General features: G+C 36.6%; 1 protein-coding gene across 8 annotated transcripts in view; it reads left to right on the forward strand.

Annotated features, from left to right (window-relative positions):
- HDAC9 (histone deacetylase 9) overlaps positions 1-22,727 on the forward strand; it is a 458,471-nt gene that overhangs the window by 18,560 nt on the left and 417,184 nt on the right. For 5 of the 8 annotated variants that reach the window (XM_021386094.1, XM_021386085.1, XM_021386084.1 and 2 more), the window contains exon 2: positions 15,456-15,566. In XM_021386094.1, the coding sequence (XP_021241769.1) occupies positions 15,545-15,566 (22 nt within the window). In that variant the 5' untranslated portion in view covers positions 15,456-15,544. Of the gene's footprint in view, positions 1-4,551; positions 4,756-5,587; positions 5,608-5,670; positions 5,690-15,455; positions 15,567-22,727 lie in introns of those variants that run through there. The other 3 variants (XM_021386080.1, XM_021386083.1, XM_021386081.1) reach the window with 3 other exon arrangements.

Here is a 22,727-nt window from a genome sequence, read left to right on the forward strand (position 1 = left end):
TTTTTTTTGTTTTTTTTTTGTTTTTTTTTTTTAGAGATGTTGCACTGTTTGTGCTTCAGGTGTTAGGCTGTCCTCTATGGAAAATCCAGCATTCAAGTGGTGTTGACAGAGGCTTTGGAACTATTCATAGCAGTCACTGAGGTACTAACTACATCTTGGAGCATTACTGATAGCTCTGACTTATGGATAACATGCTGTGGCCAGTGGGAGGACCTCAGAGATGTCTGCAAGCTATTCTTAAGTCAGATACCCCACTGAGTAATCCTGAAGGTTTATAGAAATTCTCAAATATATAGTTATGAAGAACTAGCCACACTGTTTAGGCTCAGTAAGTCCTCTAAGTGAGCCTTGTCAACTTACTAATTTTGATCTTTACCTCTGAGGGGAAAAATAAGGAGCAACTATAAGCAAGTTATGAGGAAATACAGTCTTTATTACTATTTCTAATTAAAATTACTTTAACTCAATTAAAAGATGTATATAATTTTGATAGAAGGGGCCAGTCATGAATTCTTGAGGTCAAGATAGCAAAAAAAAAGTATAAGTAAAGTTTTCTTTAAATTAATAAGACAAAAATACTGTAAATAAAAAGTAATAACTTGGTTAACACTGAAATATTTGTGAAAATGTGAAAACTGAGTCAATATGAGATTTAAATCAGTGAAACACTTTTTCAGGTAGTGAAAAACAGTGCCCTTGTGAACAAGTAACCTTTGTCATCAGAACTTAACAATCCTGTCTTAAAGATTCTGACCTTCAAAACCTGTCCAGGTCTGACCTTTCCCTATCTGTAAAATGATTTTGGTAGTATTTTTAAAAGTACTTGGACTATCTTTAATTTTCATCAGGTTCATCAGAAAGAAACTAATGGAAGCAAGAGCTTGACCAGGCTCACAAAAATTGAGATTTACTGTTTATAAATTGTGTCAGGAGTACATTAGGACTGATAGTGAATTGCTTAGGTAAAAATCAGGATCTTCTAAGTGACTTCTTAAGAAGAGTTGAAGGCTGGAAAAGGGCTGTGACTGCAACAGGTTGTCATGTTAATGACAAGAGACTAGCAGATATGGGAAAAATGGAAAAGATTGAATATCAAAAAAGCACTATGCTTTTATAGTGTGTGAACTGGAGAGGAGACAGTGCTACAGGAGGAGAGATGGCTAAGAAAAACTCCCTAAAAAGTGAATTGAGACATAGCCAAAATTCCACTGGGTCTTTATCTCAGGAGAGCTTTTACATAGGAAACTTGACATGGTATTAGAATGATTTTTTTGTTCGTTTGTTCAGAGAACAAATGGATTACTGCTGAATACTGGAAAGTCGTGTGAGGTCACTATGTTACTGAAGACCAAAGGCTGCCATTCACTGTAACCCTTCCTTTTGAAAGTAAAAACCCCTGTATATAGCTTTCTTTAACTTTAGTTCTTGAGTTGCTTTTCCACTCCCCAACTTAATGAGGTATTGACTTGATGTAATGATAGGCTAAGAAATGTAGCATTTCAGATAGTTGACCCAAACCACAAGACACTTTCCAAAATAAAGCTGAGAGCAAATTTTAACTCATTCACTGTACGGAAGAAATGTTTAGTGGTAAGTGTCTGAACAAGAGAGAGCTGTATTGTATGTGTTGCCTCTTCCGTATTGACTGTATTTAAAGGGATGGAGGAAGGGAGCAGGCTGGAGCACAGGAGGAGGAGGAATGGAGCTGTGCAGTATCACCCTCAGTCTAGGAAGGAAAATCTAAATGCTACTTTTTCTGAAACAAATTATTCCAGAAATCTGTGTAAACCAAAAGGAGACTTGGTTTGCTTCTTGGCAGCTGTCAACATTCTTTAATTATTTTTTTTTTTAGGATGGAAGATGTAAGTCTGCTAGACACGTGCTGAAGGAAAGTTTCCTTTGTGACTCTTATCCTTGCATTCTTCTACCTCTCAGCCTAACCTGGTTCTTTCATGTGATGGCAGTGCATGGAAAGAGAGGTGACCAGTCCCTGTTAAATCATGGGCCACTCACCCAGATAGCGACAAGTCTGACAAGTATGAGACCTGGGTGCAGGTGTTGTGGGATGTTTCACAGGCAGGGGGCAATGCAGGTTCCTCTGGGTGCTGTCCTGAGGAACTTGCTGTGCGCTGTAGCTGATTTGGAGAGGGCATGCAGATGGATTGCAATCTCTTTATTACTTGTCAGCAAGCTTTGCTGTTCTCTCTTCTTCCATAGTGGAAGATTCTGCTTGTGGCACAAGGGTGGTGGGTACAAAATACCAGAAGAGTTGTCTTTCCATTTTTTTTTTTTCTCCCCCTTCCCTGTCCCCAACATTTTTAACAGTGGTAACCTAAGTGCTTGAATAGTCTCAGTGAAACCTTGGCTTGATGTGAAGAAGGTATGGTGCTAATCAATTAAAGCTTCCCAACTCTATTTTATTGATCTTATTTGAAATGAATCTGTGAAATATTAAGTTGTGTTTGCTGGTTTTTTTTGTTATCTTTTCTCAGCTGAGTCCTTAATTCTCTCTTAAATGTTACACAGTTGCTTTCTTCCTTTCTTTCTTTTTTTCTCTTGTACAATCATTAATAGAGTTTGTGGATCAGTTCTGATATAGTGTGTGGATTAGATTTCCAAGGAGTGTGGAAAGCCCCTCACCCCTAACAATATGATCTCTGGATTTGCACATTCTTACTGTGCAAGCTAAGTCCTTAAAGGAGTTCTTTTATTTTCTCTTTTATGAGATACACTTTAAAGTTTGCACCGACACAGCTTTTTGGCTTTATTACTAATACCCATTTACTCTGTTATCTGCGTGAGAATAGTAAAGACAAATGAACATGTGAAAGAAATAGACCAGTGCAAACATTCATTGGACAATGCTTCAGTGTCCTGCAGAACTGCTGTTATAGCTTCTGCTTTTGTGCAGGCACCAAACATGATCTCCCACCTATCTCTTACCAGGACGAGAGACAAGGAAAGGAAGGAGATGGCCTGCACTGTTGAAGGTTGACTGTCTGAGCTTTCTTTTACCAGGAGGTGGAGGGACATGTATACAGTTTTTAACAAAGCTATTAATAGTAACGGGCCTTTTGTGGTGGTTAGTTTATGGCAATGTGTGTTGGTAGGGTTCAAGTCTTGATCTGGAAATGTGAACTAGGATGTGGACAGCTATGCAACCGTTAATGCACATTTAAACACAACTGTTGGAGTGAGGGTTAGAAGCACCTTACATAAAAGTGATTTAGAATGAAGAACTTGGTGAGTTCTGAAAAATATGGAGTCGCTGTCAGTTTTTTCTCTTTCACATACAGAGAAGATGCATGTATTACAGTGCTATGGTTTGATGTAAGATAAGATGAAAATGTACTCTGAGCAATGTGGTTTAAAAATGTGTATTGTAATAGCATCAAATGAAAGGGTTTATTTCCTGCTCTAATTTCCTAAACTATAATAGTGCAAATAATATTTCCACTGGTGAAATAAATTCTACAACTTTATGCTGTGTTTATTATGGGACTGACATCTCATTTTGAGAAAGCAGAGTTGTAGCTTTAAATGCTTCTCTCCCTTGACTGAGGTTTTGCTGTGGCAGGGAAACAGTAATAGTGCATATTTTTCATCAAAGCTGCTGTAGACTGTAATGCATTTTCTTTGGCAGGTGCCCACGTTTAATTACAAGTTCCATGCCTAAACATAGGTAACTGAAGTCTCTCCTTCCTGAGAAAAAAAGTGTTTTTCTCACAGATAGTGGAAGCAGATATTCCTTGGAAAAGTTACTGTGCCACTTTAATTTTGTTCCTCTTACTTAATTCTTTTGCTGCATGGAGTGCATCATGAGAAAGCCTTTTTATTTTTTATTTTTTGTCAATATCTGTTACTTTTCCCTGATGCTGTTGATCATAAGACTAGGAAAAAAAAAGCAAAACCAATGAACGTTTTCCCAAGTCTTGGCATATTGGTTATCTTGAGGATTTTTTATTTTGTCTAAGGAGAAAAAAAACCCATGAAACATTAACAGAGACAGTAGATGCTACTTTTTATTTATGGTCCAAGAACTGAAGCCAAGGAAATTGAAATAGTACCACATTGGACCATTACTATAAGTTTTAGCAGGATCGGATTTTTATTATTGTATTAAAATATATTTTCCATTTCCCTGAGAATGTTTTACTCTTGCCGAAATGAAGGTGTTTGTTGTCTTGATCTATTTAAACATCAAAAAGGTACATGAAACTGTGGGTTGCTGGACTTGCCTGTTACGTGATTTGCCTTGCAACTCCTTTTCCACCCCCAATTTTTTTTCTTCTCCTCTGATTGTTCCATTTGTTTCTGAAGGAAAATTCTGCATTTTTAAAATGCTTTTATACTTTCACTTGCTGCTTCTCTTCCTTGTCCTTTTATCACAATAGACTATTTTCTCTGAAGGCAAATCTTGGGATAGAACTCAGAACTGTCATTCAGAATGTCTTCTGGCAGCTTAGTGAATTCTTATAACCTCTTCCATGCCCTCTTCTGTTTCCTGCTCTGTTTCTAAGCTTCGGAATTATTCTTTCTTTTTCCCTGCAGATTTCTCTTCCTGCCTCTGGGAAACGAGGTTTCTTCCTACTTACACCAAATGGGAGAAGAAGGGCGGAGTGGAAAAAAAAAAGTGATGTTGAAAATGGAGTTTGTCAGCCTTAGAAGGCTTTGCCAGTGATCTCTTCTACCTTTCTAGAGATTTGAGGAGAAGAAGGAAAAAGGAGGGGAAGAATACCCAACCAACTTTGTAAGGTGATCAAATGGCTGAAAGAGTATTACTGTACTAATGAAATATGTGGATGACTGGAGCATCTGCAGACCTATTCCTTAGACCTGAAAAGTGTGCACGCTGTTGACTTCTGGCAGCATAGGTTCAATTGTGTGCTTACCGTATTGTTATTTATGGAGTTCTTTGTGATAGTGTTAGAAGTGCTATAACTCACTGATAAGGTTTCTCTTGATTTCCCACCAGAAGCTCGTTCACCAGTGTTGAACCTCACACCATATATAGCAACTTTACTTTTTTAGCAGAAGCTAAACTTTAAACTTCTTCAAATTAGAAACACAATAAATGCAAACTGAAATTATTTGTCCAAGATAGCATCTATTCCATGAAAAGAGTTCTACATTTTTCTGGGAAGCCAGGTTGTTGGCTAGCACTGAAATAGCTGAGCATTCCAATAAATGTATTTCTGTGGGCAAATAGAAAGTTACTCTTTTTTTTTTTTTAGTTTTATTTTCAATCAGTAAACTAGGTCATATATTTCCTTCAATTTTCTGATTGCTGTGTTAATCAGAAACGTCTTTAATCCCAAATCCTGTGTATTGCATCTTGGTTTTGCCCAATCTTTAGCTAGGCCAGAGATCCCTGAAAAGAAGTTCTGTGCCACTCTGGCCTAGTTCTTGTTTTCAGAGCCTGACGTGACCTGCGATTTGGCTCCCTTGGAATGCGAGCAGCTTCCAAGAGGAGATGACGTCACTGAAGTCATTTGTCAAGAGACCTCATCCGGTTTTACGCAGGAGACTTAGCCACAGGTTTATGGTTAGGGATGTTTGCATTCATGAGGAAAGCAGCTTCTTCCAGCCATGGGACAATGCCATTCTGTAATTACTAGTTTTAAGCTCAAATTTTATATTGCCGGTAAAGTATAGGTGATGTCAAGTAAGGAACTTCTTCAATATTAATGTATGTGCCTTTACTTAAGGTTTCTGTGTCTATTTAATTTGCATTGTGTTGTGATTAATTAGGTTGGGCATTTTTCTTTAGGTAGGACAGTTTCTGCTGTTGTGCTTTCAGATTTGTGTTAGGTTTTAATTTGCTGTAACCTTGTTTAGACAAGTGAATGGGAAGCTGTCCATGGGTTGGGAGGAGTTTTACTACCATGTTATTTTAAAAATAGAAAAAAATTTTAAGGTGAAAAAAAAAAACAGATATACTAAAAAATATTTCAATGTGATGCATTTTTGCCCTTTAAGTCCGTTGTATGGTTTGCATAGTATCCTTGAGCATAATGATGAAACTTCTCTTGAAACTCATTTCTATCTGTATTTGCAGTGTGGTAGGCAAGAGAAGTGCCTGCTGTCTGGAAGCTGCAGCAGGAAATCTGCCACTGGATGGGCTGCCACAGGCTGCGGACAGGTTGTTGGGCCTGTGCCAGTCCAAGAACATAAAAACTATTCCTGTTTGTGCATCTGGAGTTACTTGCTGCAAGGGGTTTGCAGTAAATCCAAATATAATGCTACAATTTTAATTATTTTTTCTTATGCTTCCTGCCTGTTTTGTAAAAAGAATCTGTGACCACTTTCATTAACTTCTCCCTTTCTGTAGAAATGCGGTGATCAAAGTGACTTATACTTAAAGCAATTGGTCATTTGGATATATATGTAACTTTTTTTATAGTGGGGAGGATGATAAAAATTGTGCTCACATCAATGTAAAACTTGAGTTTTCTGAAAACTGGACTGTTAAATACTGCATTGAATATCTTGTAAATCCCTAAATGCCTCTTCCTTTCTGGCACGCTCACAAACCTTACATCTGTGGTTTCTATCTTAATTCCAGTTGGTTCAGAATGGAGCAATATGTGTGTTAGGAATTACAGCTTGTGACTGCAGTTTTGGATTTCTTTTTCTTACAAATGAAACATCCCATCTCTGTGAATGTTGCATAAGGAGAGTTGTTTGCCTTGTTTTGTCTGCCCCAAAATGTGTGCTAGAAACCAGGCTCTGTTTCCCTCTCCACTGCCTACTGTGTCCCCTTCCTGCCTCTGTGTCTGTGCACTTTCATTCGACTCCCAAAGGCTTAGGAAATGTCCTATTTGGTTTGACATTAGCTTTGTTTACGTTAGTTTGACAGATGATGCTTTGATTTAGAATTGCTTCTGCAACCTGAAAATCCTTTTTTTGACGTATGACATATCTCCACTTTCAGATGCTTTTGGCCTTTTAAGGCTGTGCAGCAATATTTAAAATCATTACGTTATCTAATGCTTGCAAGTAACAGCAACAAAAAAATTGACACGTAGTAAATTTGGATAAGTTCTATGTAACTTACCAGTTAAGGTAAGGAATAGTCATTATTATTTTTAACAAGATGATAACTTTTCCTTTACTTATTTTTTTTTCTCACTTAGATGCAACAGCGAGTACAATCTCACTGAAGCATAAAATGAATTATTTGATTGTTTGACTGCTTGACATCCCCTATATATTAATTCCTAAAAGACTAAAAATAAAAAAATCAAAATAAAAAAAATCAAAAGCGGAGTGCCAACACCTGAATTTAGTATGTTTGTTTGGAGATGTGTTTTTTATTTCCTATTCTGTCATAAAGAGCAGCCTGAATATCCGTGGAACAGACTACAAGTGTTTAAGGTTAGAAAAACTTGCTTAGGATTTTTATTTATTTATTATTTAAATTAATGACAGCTGTAGTGTTATACAGTGCACCTACTGATGTGTTTGCCAAAACTTGAAGTTTTAATTCAGACTGTTTTCATGCAGACAGGGCTGCTTTTGTTTGAATAAGTCTTTTTGAGACTCTTTGTTTTCAGGTGTGATTTTTCTTGAGGTCTCAACTATTTTAAATCTGCAATTTAAAATCAAGTTCTAATGCTGATTCAGGAAGTCTACATAGTTGAAACTGATGCAGAAGTCTTGTATTCCACTGCTGACAATGAGAATGTATTAATCAAAATTAGTGTCACTTAGTCCCTACTCAACCATACTTTTAACAAACATCAGTTTTAATCATAAATTTGCTTTGTGAAGAAAAGCAAAGCCCTACTGTAAAGAAATCAACCATTGAAGGACATCCAATATAAGTGTTTTTTAAAGCATCAGCTTTAGTAGAAGTTTCATACTTTTGTTACACAACCTCTACAGATTTTTTTTCTTTAGCACTGTAAAATTCTTTACTTTTTTAAAATTTATCCATTTAACTAGAAAAGAAAGCTCATGGTTTGTGTGTATGCAAACCTAGAATATACAGGCCATGATTGTCTTTTCCTTCCTATATTCTACTGTAACCAATAATTGATAATTTCCATAGTTAAAAATCAAATTTAAATCTCATGTATTTTTAAAGAATTTTTTTGAATTGCCATTGTGTGAATAAATTATTGATGATTGGTAATAAATTATTGATTATTGAAGTCCTGCATCAAGTACCCCCTGAAGCACAGTGTAAATAAGCAGTGTGGAGCTCACGCTGCTTGTGCAAGTCTCTGTACTCCTGCTCTCATTAAAATCTGCCTTTGCTCTCCAGAATTCTTCTCTCCAGAAGTTTTTCAAATGCAAATTTTAAAATCTTCTTACTGTCTAATACAAAGCATTCCTCTATTACGTGCCTCAGTTCTATGAGGATAATTGGTCCTGGTCATGCTGGAGAAGAGAGTCAGGATAAAAGAAATTTAGAATTCGAGATTGTCGCAGCACGCACGCCGGAGATCATGAGACAATACCAATATGGTTAGGCAAGTGATTCGTTTATTGATAGAACAATCAGACTTTTATGCATTTGTGAAAGGCGTGCTGCAACGTGGCGTTATTTGATTGGTTGGCTTAAGCAAGTCTCTATGCTTTTGCTGTTTCAAAGTTTCTGCTTTTCCCAGCACTTTGCTTCTTGCTGTTCTTGCAAGTTACTTGTTCCAAGGCATCAAGGACAACTCAAGAGTCCAGCACGTCCAAGTAAATGTGCCCGTTGTCACGTAGATAGTTTCCCACATGAGATTTTCTTGAGAAAATGTGTTTGGTTCAGTAGACCATACCAACTCTAGAACTCCCTACCAGAGATGGTCTGTGTGTGTCAGATCATCTGAATCAGTGCCAGAGCAGAAAGCATGCTCAACTGGAATAGATTGGTTGGGGCCCGATTAGTCTCCAAAGATGGAGACTGCACAGCCTATCCGGGTGATCTATGCCAGTGCTTGGCTGCCTCCAGTGAAGAAGCCGAGGGACCAGTGTGAAGGAGGGAGGCAGGACAACATAAGCTGCAGCAGAAATATTTCTGCAGCTGCATGGTGAACCAGTTCAAAAATCTGATGAAGCTGACAAAAGAAGTTGTTTTCAGATAGATTGTATTTCCAACTGCCTTCATGGAGATTGTAATTGGCACTGCAGAAGTTCAAGCAGCTGCTTGACGGTGCACCATTTAGTCCTGATGATTGAAGTCTAGGACTCTTTTCTGATGGAAGGCATCGTCATATCTTGCTGATCAGAAGTCTTATTTGCTTCATCTGTGTAGTAGATGGTGAATGCAAAAGAGATTGACCAAATGGTTAGATGGCTATTTTGCTTGAGAGGGCTTCAGACAGAAAGGTTTGCTGTCTTAGCAGTCTGAGACTTCCCGCATACAACTACATAAATAGTATGCTCACAATATGTGAGGTATAAAACTGTGTGATGTTGTGTATGAGTGATGGGAAAAGCACAGTGATGTAACTTTTCAAAAGAAATAATGTAAATTTCTTGACTATATACCAGCAGACATAGCCCAACTTAAATGTGTAGGAGGAGGGTTTGGTGGCTTTGCAGGTGTTTAACTGGTATATTGAGATATGCTAACACCCATCCTGTATGCTCCTGGGGGGGGAAATGAATTGACCACATCATCCTAGTTGCACAATATGGTGCATCTCCTGCCACCCAGTGTCCTTCTGTGTTTGTGATTTGAAACTAGCTGTATGGTAGTAGATCTGGGGATTACTAACAGGCTCTGTGAAAAATACTTTTCTGCTTGGCGCTATATATCAAAAAAGACTTTAGTGGGGAACTAAAATAGCACAACAGTCTGGAACTTGCTGATGGAGTAGTTCTTTATTGACAAGTTTGGTGTTATATATAGTGCAAAATTGCTATTGACTTCAAAAGTTAAGTGGGTACCAGACTAAGAATAAGGTACCTGAATACCTTTTTGTAAAATATTTAATCCTGAACTGAGCACTGATACTGAAGGCTTTGTTGGTCTATGGAAGCCCTAAATTCCCTCTGAAAGTAGTTATATACCCCAATATCTCTTGTAGTAAGACTTTGATAATGCTGCTAGGAAATCTGCACTGTTTGGCATATAAAGGTTACTGCCCAGTAGTGTCATGCTACATCATGCCGTGGTTTTAGTCTACCTTATTCTTATGTTATATTTGTAAACCAAATGTGGTAAACTGGTTTGCTTTTTTTGAGGTGATATCTTTTTGTGTTACGATGTTGGAATGAAACGTGTGATCCTATTTTTCTCCTTTTCCATATGCCAGCTCACTTTCTAATGAAACTCAGACGGTTCATATAAAGTTAAAAGGGTTGGATTTTGGTACTTTGGAGTTAGCTTACACGGGTGAATTTAGTATATGTCCACAGTAATTTGTCTTCCAGTCATAATACTGTCATGCAGTATTTTTTAATAAGATCTGTAGCTTGGTTATTATTTTTTAACATCTGATTTTCATTACACATACAAGAAATACTCACTCAAACTTTTTTTTTTTTAAGTCAGTATTAGGAAGTCAGTTATTTGAAAGAGGTCTTTTTTTTTAATCATCGTGCTCTGTAGTGATCAGTTGTTGTTATTTTGTTGTTTTTTTTAACTCTCAGATTTTTTTTAATCATGCATTTTGCTCAACTGCTCAATGGACAACAGCATTTGTACTTATTCTCATAGCTGTTGTAGATGCTTAGTTTCAACACACAAGCTGTTGTGGGAAGTTACTACAGTTCCTTTCCTTGAGGCAAGTGACCTACAGCTATAAGATACAAAAATTTTGTTGAAAAGGAACTGAGAGCTATTTTAAAACAGTATATTCAGCAGAGAATCAACTAGATACATTATCAGGGAAACTTATGTTCATAACTTAATGAAGTGTGGCATTCTATATTTTTTATTTACAAAATCTCTGCATAATGACTTTCTAAAAGCCTTTACAAATAGACGTAATTTGGAGTTTGGTAGAAAACTCTCTTGGAAGTGAAAGATCCTGAAGTCACCTCTGGGAAGTAGTTTTGAAAACTAAATGCCTGTGGAATCATTCAATAAATGCACATGAAAGATTCATCTTGGGTGAGAGGGAAATGGAAATAGAAATATCTATTTCATTTGAATTCTGTTAATTTGTATTCACTAGATCCTATTTCAGAAACCCAGTTCTCAAAGGAATTTTGAAATATAGGCACAAGATAGGAAAAAAAGGAAGTCTGTGAATACAGTCTCAGGATAGCACAGTGAAATATGATAGTTTAAAGGAATGGCATTAATTGATATGCTTAGTTCTTTTTGAAAGCATTGTAGCTATTTATGGTAACGGAAAACATAAGCTTTATGGTGGCTACTGGGCAAGAAGATCTAAATTCTATTTCATACTGTTTTTCTGTAACATTTTCAAAACTGCATCAATCCTTGGGATACATGAACTACTGAATTTCTTTTGAAGCACAAGGAGCAGGATCATTGCTCCTGAGTTTTGCTCATTCAGGAACACAAACACAAGTCATTGATGCGTTGCATCACCTCCAGTGATACACCTGAAGGTAGAAGGTAATTTGCTGTATACAGGGCTATGAAGAAGTTGTGACACTGAGGGACATGATTTAGTAATGGGACCCGGTAGGTCAAGTTTATGATTGAACTTGATCTTGAAGGTCTTTTCCAACCTAGATGATTCTATGATAACTTGGCTAACAAGTAAGAGATGAATTATTATCCAGTTAAAGTGGATTGCTTTAGGGAGTGGAGATAATATACAATGAGCCCTGGAACCACTTGCTTTATCTTCGTATCTTCATGATTTTACGTTTTACACATAAAATTTTATTCTACAGTGGCCAGTGCTATTCCTTTTTCCTTTGATTCAATGCTAACCTGTGGCACTGCAGTTCGTACTGTCTAATTTATAGTATGGCATTTCCTTAGTAAAAGGAAAGAAACGAAGCATGTCAGCTTATCAGTAGAGGTGCATTTAAAAGAGAGTGTCTGTGTTGTGGTGTAATTCTGTATATGATTATGTGGAATTTTCCATGGTTCTAAATGTGAGCTTTGACTATGTGAGTCTTGCATCATAGTTGTAAGGAGCTGTTAAAACTGAACCTGAACAACAACACTTGGCTTAATGAAAGTTTTGCATTTCCAAGAAATATATGGAAATAGAGTATCAGGCAGGATGCCAGCATCGCTTCATGAAATACAAGTCTACCAGTGCAGTTAAACTCACAAAATTAGTTAACAGAAATCTTTTTATGGGCATCCCAACAGAATGCTTTATTACATGGGAGTTATTCTCAGGAGGTTTAACTTCAATGAATATTCAGTTCTGATGCTGTCTATGATGATCTCGAAAGGGAAAAATCCTTAGCTCCCACATCATGAAGTTTCAGAGTAGCTGAGGTTGGAATGGACCTCTGGAGATAGCCAGTCCAACACCCTCCTTAAGGCTGGGTCACATAGAGCAGATTGCCCCACATGGTATACAATCAGTCTTCGAATATCTCCAAGGACAGAGACTCCATATACTCTTTTGGCAGACTGTTAATGAGTTGTTTGGCGTCACTAATAGTGGAAAAAGTGTTTTCTGATGTTTAGATGGAATTTGCCATACTTCAGTTTCTGCACAGTGTCTCTTCTTCTGTCACTTCACATCACTAAAAAAAGCTTCGCTCTGCCTTTACTTCTCAGCCCATCAGGTAGTTGTACACATTAGTAGACTCTCCCTGAGTTTTCTCTACTCCATTCTAAATAGTGCTGCCTCTCTCTGTTTCTCCTTATGAGAAGAACATCCCAGTGCCTTCAGTATTCTCAGTGTTTCCTCACTCTAGTATTTTCATGTGACACTGGCACAATGAAGCCTTGAGCTGGACATCAGTATCCTCTCCTGGTGTACTTTACCAGAGTGAGTGCTGGATTTTGGGCAGCAGATCACAACCCTTTGAACCTGGCATCTCAGCCAGTTTTCAGGTCACCTCACAGCCTACTTACCTATCTGTATTTCACCAGTTCATCTGAGGAAGTCACAGGAGATGATGCTGAAAGCCTTGCTAAATTCAGGATAAATCATGTCCACTACTCTCAACAAATTCAGCTGGCCATCAGGCTAGCCAAGCTTGATTCTTTTTCTTAAATACATGTTGACTATTTCTCATTTTAAACTTCTTCAGGTATTTAGAAATGATTTCCAGGATTATTTTCTCCATCATCTTCCCAAGAATAGAGTTGAGGATGACAAGTCTGTAGCTCTCTATGTTCTCCTCACTGCCCTATGTTAAGACAGGAGTAGCATTTATTTTCTTCTAGTCTTTGTGAACCTTTCTTGGTGCCCATGACTTTTCAAGGTAGTCTGAAAGTGGTCTTGAATTGACATTAGCTATTTCCATTGGCACTCATCAGAGCATCTCAACTGTCAGCTCACATGGGTTTGTGTACGTCTAGCTTGTTTAATTCTTCCTTAACTCTGTAATAGAGTTTTATCAAAACTGATGTCCCTAATGCAGCAGTTTGGGATGGGTACTACTGTTGTGTTGATGGAATGTGGAGCATTGCTATTTGCACTGAAAGGAACATGCCAAGCATGCTACCTTGCATAGGTATCAAAAATTAAATGCAATTATTTTTACTGAGGGGAAAAAGTGAAGATTTGTTTACATAAAGTGAAAGCTTAGCTGTTTGAGAATGCTATCTGAGCTGACAGTGTGTTCTCTGGTTATATTAGCTCAAAATATCTGATAAGATGGGAAGATTTATGTGAATTGAAGTTAGTTAAATAATATTTTTAGCTATGGTGATCATAAAAGTGTTTTCATTAGAGCACTGTCAGATTGTAACGTTCAGAATTTTCTGTTATGTTTAAATTAAATCTCTACTGAAAATTCATTCTATTAAAGGTCATAGTTAAGTGTTAATATCCATTACTTTACCTTTTATGACGTACCAAATAGTCAGCAATTGAGGCTGGATACTGAATAAATATATGTTGGATTCCTGGAAGATGTTCTTCATTATCTGTGTAGCTGCTAAGTTAATAACAATCTCTATGAAATTAAATAATAATCTTAAAACTCCACTAGCCTGAATTATGCACTTGTACTCATTGTCATTTCCTGGGGCTAGATGGGGAAGTAACTGCCTGCCTCAGTCAGCATAAAGATATGCACAAATGGAGCTTTTGGATTAGATTAACAGTGGAGTGTGTTCAGTTTAATAGTGGTTACATCTGTTGTTTCAAAAAACTTGATGCACAAGGTAAGCAAAGAAAAGTACTCAGGATTTCTATGACATATCATGAATCTTAGTTCTCCAGATGCTCTCTGCTGGATCACTGGCTGTGTCCAAATAGCATGCCTGTTTGAGGAGGCTACTTTAGTGGATATGAAAGCAGAAGTTACATGTCTAAGTGTGACTTTCCCTTTCTCAAATGATAGTTATGCTATACTTAAATGATTGTAATTGGCTAAAATATAATTCACTAGCTGAAATTTGGCTGAGCTCAGCTTGAAACTAAATGTACAGTTGGTGGCTTAAAAAAGTGACAAAAGCTGCTAAAATATTCAGCACTAAGAATATCTTTGGCTACTTAAATACCTCAGGAACTGTGGCTGAATAGGGTATAGTCACAGTCATCATAATGCACTACAACCTTCTCTTCTTTCCCATTATGCTGTTTATATCCTGCTTGAATGAAAATATACTTTCGTTTCCTGAAAGGCTCCTCTTTGCAGCTTTAAACTTTCAGCAGATGGGAATATTAGAGCAATATTATTACCTCTGCTTCTGCATTGAGCTGACAGTGCAGTAGGACTGTGAAAAGATTCAGAGAAATTGCAAAAACTTCCTTGCCCTACTCTTGAGCAGCCCACGCTATTAGGAGCTATCTGGGTAGTGTCAGAGATGTCATTAGTTAGTAGTGGGAGATCCATTAAACTATGCTAATTATTTCAGCAAGTTCTATTCTAAACTATGTAAATATTAGAGATAAAGGAAGCAGTACATCTTCCAGAAAGGCTTTTGAATACGGCTCTGCTTCTGCACGTTCACATTTCCAGGCTGACTGCAAAAGTCTGCAGTAAAACTATAAATTAGCCACTGCTTAGCTGTAAGGATATGACCCCTTTTCCTCTTCCTCAGGTCTTTCAAACTCTTTCAAACAGTTCTTATAATTCCCCGATCTTACTGGAAAGAGAAATGATGGGTTCAACCTTTACCTTCTCACATTGTTTTGTGGCTATGAAAGGACTGTAATAGAAATTTATCTAGACTGCCCTGAAGCTTAAGGATTTTTAGCTTTAATCTTGTTTTTCAGTGGTCCTTTGCTTTTGAATTCAGAGCAAAAATTTATGTGAAAGTAAGAACATTCAGTCTTGATAAGGATTTCAGATATTCTGTGCAATTGTGGTTGGCATAATTATCATCTCTTAAAATAGCGTGGTGTTAATGTATAAGTCAAATATAGATTATTTTTTTTCTTTACTTTCTACAGACTCACCCCATTTCAGACAGAACCTCAAAGTCTGAACATCTGCCGGTTTGACTTTACACCATCAACAAGTTATCATTCCATCAACAGCAATGAGCTCCACAACACAACCAGGTCAGTCTGCTTCTTTATTTTTTATACTTCACTCCTACAGAGCACTGTCCTGTATTAGGATATACAGAACTTTGTGTTGATGAAATGGATCTGGCAAATGACTGTTATGCCAGCTACGGTTCATAAGATATGACTGTCCTAACAAGATAAATGAATGTTTCAATTCTTAATACTTGTGTTTAGTCATTACATTATTATTTGCACAACTGCTTTCTTTAAAGAAAGAATGCGGATGGCATTCTGTTGTTTTTAGCTCTAAAGCTGTATTTGCCCAGACTGGGTGTTCACTGCAGAGCTTCCTCCTTTATGGCTGTCTGACTAACAGGCGTTTCTGAATGTGCTTCATCTCATGCCTGAAAAATGAGCTACGGCAGGTGAATCTGCAGTAGGTAGTGAACTATTAGTACCTATAGCCAGTGTTCAAACTTCCAAAGAAAGAATGCTGCATATGAAACATGCATTGACTTGAGCCCTTTTGAGGAGCGAGAGTCCTCAGTTCAAATCTGTGCAGTGTTGCATGTGGTTCGCACTTCGTTCACCCACACTCCATGTAGCTATTTCTAGTACTGTTGGTAAAATAACCCTTTACAGGTGGCTTATTTTATGACTGCTTTGCTTTTGTGCAAACAGCTTATAAAAGCATCAGGGAAAATACTGTAACAGTAAGCTCTGTTTATGTGCTAGATGCCCTATCTCATAGAAATATAATTCATTGAGGTTTCTTGGAGAATTGGTGACTGTAGAGTTGAAAAATGGCAGTAATTGCTCTTACATTGAGTAAAACAGCTGGGTTTCATACTAAGCCTTTTTTTCTTATAGTGCGATTCAGTACATGCAGTGAATTATCCATACAAATCATCATGGGGTATGCAGCATAGAGGCATTTCTTTATCTGTATTCTAGTGACTAGTATGAAATTATCTTACACCTTTCTAAATGTACAGTTTAAGTTCCAAGATACTCAGTTCAATTTGATCTCTTTGTAATGTATCTTTTCTTGCAGTAGATGGTATGCAGAAACCCATAGCCAAAATGAAGCTGGTTTTCATAAAAAAAAAAGTAAATTTTCCAGTAATCTCATTGCTATGAAAACATTTATAAATGTTGCATTCATGTCTGCTGTCTCTCTAAATCCAATAAAGGAGAAGCATTCAATATAACAAGGTTACTTGTAAAAGCATGTAGGCAATTCAGAAACATTTCAGTAGATATTGGATGCCTAAATATCTTTAAATCTAGTCCTTAGAGTCTACTCTTCCCACTCGTTTATTATCCTCAGTTACCCAACATCCCTGAGTTCCACCAACAATTTTGATATTGCTTCAGTGTGTATCATATTCAGTTTTCCTTGTTTTAATTAGTTCAATGTGAAAAGAAGTTAAGTATCTTTGACACACAAAAGTGCCTGTGGAAAATTAAGCCACTGATTGGCCTGAAAGGGGAAGACAAAGCAAAATGTGCTAATCTCATGGCAGGCAACACAAGTTAAGAATTTCCTAAATTCACAGATTTCTTAATGAATCTATCACTTCGGTTCCATTGGCCATACTTACAGAGAGCATTCTTCTGGAAAGTAGAAATATTTTGAAATAATTTCAGAACTAGTGATCATGAGTTTCTCTCTCCTGCTGATGGAAAGTGGTAGGTTAGCAAACAGCTGAAACTCTGAGCAACAGCATGAGGAACACAGTGAGTTGCCCATTTTGAATTAAAAATTGTGACATGTTTTGTTAGCTCTTTCAAGAACTTCAGATTTTTAAAAAGAACTTGTCAGGAAGCTTGCACAGTATGTAACTGAAGTGAGTTTGCACTGCTTTTAACTTTTGCTACAAATTGAGTCTTCATGCTTTCTTATTTGCAAATGTACATGAAACATGCATCTACTGTATACATCTGTTCTAATTTTCATTATTATAAATTGATATTCTCTCCTTTTTTGAGAGTTATTAGCTATGTAGCACATCTCTCTGCTTTTGTACAGATTTTAAGAGGCAGAATGGTTTATATACATTATGTGTGTGTATCTAGATCACTGAATTTGCTCTCTGATGCAGGAGGGGAGCAGGCTCACTGTCTGCTGCCTATGGCACTACACTGATGTCCTCACATATGAGCAATGCAGTACATTGTACAGAGCCAGAATTTCATTTAAAATACTTATCACTGTGTTATAGAAGTTCTAACACCTTTGGGAAATCACATTAGGGATTGACAGACGGCAGGGGGAATGAAATCTCAGCTCTGCTAAAGTGAATGAGACTACCAACTTCAGTGTATCTGTATCTAGTAGCTTAATTTCTACGTATAAAAAGTATTAGAGAGATTTAATGAAAAGTCAAGTAGTCAGAACATGCCAGAATTAAGTTTGCCTGGGAAACTTTAATTAGTCTTCCTAAAATGTATGCAGTATCATACAGTGTGAATTGTATGTTGACATATTATTTTTCAGAAGAATCTGTTGTTTGTTCAACACACAAAATGCTCTGTAGTCTCTTAATGAAAATCTGCTTAATAGTCTTCTGTTCAGTACAATGTCCATTCTGTATTTGCACACTACTTTTCAGAGCAGATTTTGAGGATGGAGGACTTAATTTCTCTATGAGCTGTTGTACGCTGCCAAGAACTGCTCTATCAAAGAACTTGAACATGTTTGTGGACTTCTCTTCCTGAACCGTAGTGAGATGTTGGAATGTTATGATTTTATTTTTCAATGGGAAGATGAGCAAAGGAATAATTAGGAATTTTTAAAATAAAATAAATGTTGGATGGCAAATCTGATACTCAAGTCTTTGCGTTATAAGAGAACTGCTTTGCTGTGCCATGCTTGAGTTCTACCCATCTAATGGGAAAATGCATGACTTCATAGCTTGTGTATAAGCCTCTTAATAGTTCAAATTGTTGATCTGCTCCTTTCAGAGCTGTGAGAGCACTTGACATTTCTCAAGTCCACGATGAAAATGCTGGACACTTTTTAATTTTTTTTATTTAGTTATTTATTAATTTTAAGAAAGAGGCCAACATCTCTCCCATTGCCAGAATTTACCTCTGAAAACTTCATTACTTTACCAACCATGTCAAAACACCTCTGTGGCACATGCAGAGTTATGATACTCAAGGGCAATATCACCAACAGGATCAACATTTTTCTTTCCCTTAGTTCCTGACTCTTGCATGATATGGATTTTGGGAAATACTCATCTTCTAAGTTTGCCAATGCAGGTGCCAGAAGTGCTGCCTCATGTCTTAACACTGCTTTCTAGTATCTGTAGGCTAGTACATGGATATAGAAGCACATTTACAAGATGACTTGTTTCTCTATCTCCCCAGCTGTTTTTGACTACGTAGGGCTTCTAGAGTGAATAGTGGCCTTTGTTGAAAGCTTGAAATGAGGCAAGGTTTATCTGGACTCCAGTATTGTGTCCTAGTTAGGGAAAATGCTGTGTACCAAGCAGGATGAGCTTATTTCAGTATCTCTTCTGTCTCCTAGTCAAGGGATTCCAAGATGTGTTTACTGTTGTGTTTTGTCACCTTTTCATGGATGCTCAAACTTCTGCTTCAAGTGCAGCCACTGTAATAAAGTGAAAGAGATTGTACTGGTAGGAGTGTTCTCCCATCTATGTGACTGGTTAACACTTGATTGTTAGTTTTTTAGAAGATTAAAAGTTACATAATTTTCTTATTGCATCCACTCATTTTACTTCTAAGATTCTGCAATAGTGGATGAAGAAACCCTACTACACCAAAATAAATATTAATTGGATTGGCACTGATGTGGGCAGTGGTTTAAATGGTAAAATACTGTTGGAGATGTGTTGAATAGTGTTAAAATAGAGGTTTTTATGCTCTTGCTTTTTTTTGTCTCTGAAAATCTTGTGCTTCTTCAGGCAATAGGCTGCTATATTCAGTTGCATCCAGCAGTTAGAGCAGTTTAACATAATTTCTAGGTGGGAAACTGTAAACATTCCCATTTAGTATAAACTGTATTCAAAAGCACTTTTTTTCTGTTGGGCAATACTGGGATGCTACTTCATATAAATATCAGTCTGTGTGCCTTCTGTATCAGTTAAATTGTCCATAAGGTTTTTGTAACATCAGTATTTTATGTCATGGCTGTAAATTACAACAGAATGGTATTTCTGCTTTTTATTTTACAGTTTATCTGGCCCAAATTTAAAAAGCTTATGTATATGCATTCATGTGCTCTTATCTTCCGCGTGAACGGCATACCTTAAAAAAAAAAAAAAAAAAAAAAAAAGAAAACAAACAAAAAGAGAGTTGCAAACTGGTAAAGCAATGCAACTCTGTAACTGAGTAGTCTAGGCCATTTCAAGGATGGCTTGTTCTGCCAATAAGAAAGCTAGAAATGTTATAGGAAGCTTAAAGTATTGTGTCTCATGCTAAACTTCTCTGTATTTTCCAATGGGACCTGTAAGTCCTTGAGGCATTTCTATTAGTAGAAGCTTTGTGCTGTGGTGTAAAAGTAGAGGAAATATTTATTTAGAATTGCTTTCCCTTGGTGGTTAAATTGTCAGAAAGGCCATTGAAAGACCTGATGTGGAACTAGAAAGAGTCATGCACGTTTTATTGAAATAGTATCTGAGGAATCCCTTTATATAGGATTTGTTTGCAGCACCAATGCACTTAAGTATTTCCTTATGTTGTATGATGATGTAGTGAATAGGTCTCCCGTGTAGCAACACTGACTTGCAGTAACACTGCAACCTGTTAAATTGATCTCAACTCTCTGAGCCTTGAGGGACTAGGCTCTTTCTAATCTGTAGGGCTACAAAGTAAATGCTGAATCCCAACAGGGGAAGGTGCTGATGTTTAGTTGTTTGCTTTGTTTGTTATAAATTGTAAGATCATTAAGGAAATGCTTACATCCTGTTGCCATTGCATGTTCTCTACTGGTCTGTGTGTATAAAAATCTTTAGACAGAAAAAAAATATATATTTATTTGCTCTTAGAGGGAATAGCTAAACTGTTGTTATAAGTGTGGCTTGTTTTTCTATAATACTAAATAATAACCAAATGGTGAATTATTACTCATAGATGTATTTTGGAGTTATTTGTCTCTGACTGCTTAATGTTTTGAAATATATCTCCCATTAACATGGCCGTGTTGTTGGGGATTTTTTTTTCCTGTTATATAAATACCAGCTCAGTTCCCAAGGATTCTAACCCTTGCTTCTTTTCTGAACAGATCATTTAAAATGAATTCAATACAGTATTTCTTACCTAGATTTTTTAAAAGAAAACAAAGACCTATTAGAAATGGTGGTCCATAACTATTTCTGTAAAGATAAAGATCATGGGGACATGAAAACACTGGGTTTTTGTTTTGTGCTCTGAGAAAAGTCCAGGGAGATCTCGTTCTGTATCCTGTCACCCTGATCATTCAGATTTTGTTCTTTGGTTGTCACTGTGAAATTAAAAATAACATTGGAATATTTAAATTAAACCATTTCTGTTAAAAATCCAGAAACTCTGCAGTAGTTCATGGAATTACTTCAGGTAGAATCATCTCTTTTGGGGAAGATGGGCAAGTGATATTGATAGAGGATATTAATAGACAACATGGAAAAGATACCTGGAAATCCGAACTGTCAAACAGCTTTCTAGCTATTGCAAACTATTGCTGAATAGAATGTGTTATATTATGGAAAGCTGTCCATTGATTAGGATAGGATGAGAAAGCTTCTCAATGTCCCTGGGATCTTGCTGGTTTTCAAAAATATGTCAATGTGAGCTCACTGCTAAAGTGAACAGATTCAAAATGTGTAAAACTTACTCATTTACAACTAGGTGAAATCAGTTTTTTTTACTGTATCTGTAATTATGGAGTTAAAATCACAGTCATATATTTTTGACGTTTAATATTTTGGAGATCATCTTTTTTCATTCCTTCTGCTCTTACATTACTTATTTTTCTAGGTCTTCAGTATTTTTAAGAGCTGCTTGTTGCTGCAGTCAATCTGAATGTGATTTCAATTTCCTTGATAAACTCTAGGGGAACAGAGAGGAGCCGGGCAACAAATATTGCCAGTTCCTGCCATTACATCACTTTTTTCTGCCTTAATTCCGATTTTCTTTAATAGGCATTTGTTTCTTCCTCTTGAGGAATAGCTTGCTCCCTCTGTTTTTTGTTTTTTTTTTTCCTGCTTTTCTCTGTTTTTTCATGTCTTTTTCCTCATATTCCTGAGGACTAAATACAGAAAATGCTCCAAATTGGTATCACCACTGCTAATTTAATATTAAAATCCAGTGAAAAGTTACACTAGTGTCCAGTAACCATCTATGAACCAGGAGAAAATACAAGAATATTATTGTAATTGTATAAGCAAATTTTTTTATATGTTCTAAAACAGACTTAAGAATGTTATAAAATCTAAGGACATATTTTTGTTTTAAATACACATGCATATACATAAAGGTAAACATATATATTTTTGAGTGACCTCAGGAAAGGCAAATCAGAAGACTGCATTCTGTATGAAATGTGGTATTGTAACTTGTGTCAGCTAACATGATTCTGATGAAATAAAAGCTACCACTTTTCAAACAAATGGTTAATATTTTTTGTGGTAGAAGGCTTACTCGATATAAGATAATTGTTGAGGAATATAATTAGGCTTCTGTGGTATGTGACAATCTGTTGAAAATCACACTATCCAAAATCATTACAGCATTAAATGAAATAAAAACTGTCTAACAGATCTCAGCAAGCATTGTGCATAGGGAAAATGTTCATTCTCTGAAGATTTTCCTAGGAGATTTCTGTAGAAATTTATTATTACTTTAACATTATTCACTGTTTTTGTCAATTATCTAGAGCAAAATATTAATTCTGGTAAAGCTAAGATCAGTTATGTTGGAATAAATATGTTTTTTAAGGTTACATGAGTCCACTTGATAAAGTTGCTTCTTTTGAAAAATAAGCATTTTCATCAAATAAAAGAGGCAAGGAATGGTGCACTGTAAGAGGAAAACTGTAGAATATTCATTAGAAGGAGCCTGTAGATATCTTGTAATACTGTTGCCAAATCTATGACATGGTAGCTGAATGCTAAGTAATTCTTTTGCTTTGAAGGCCAAATCTGGTACTGGGGTTGGAGAGAAGCTTTGGACTCAACAGCAATGAATATGTCTTAGTTTTCTTTT

Source organism: Numida meleagris, chromosome 2, assembly GCF_002078875.1.
Source record: "Numida meleagris isolate 19003 breed g44 Domestic line chromosome 2, NumMel1.0, whole genome shotgun sequence".
Classification (NCBI taxonomy): Eukaryota; Metazoa; Chordata; class Aves; order Galliformes; family Numididae; genus Numida; species Numida meleagris.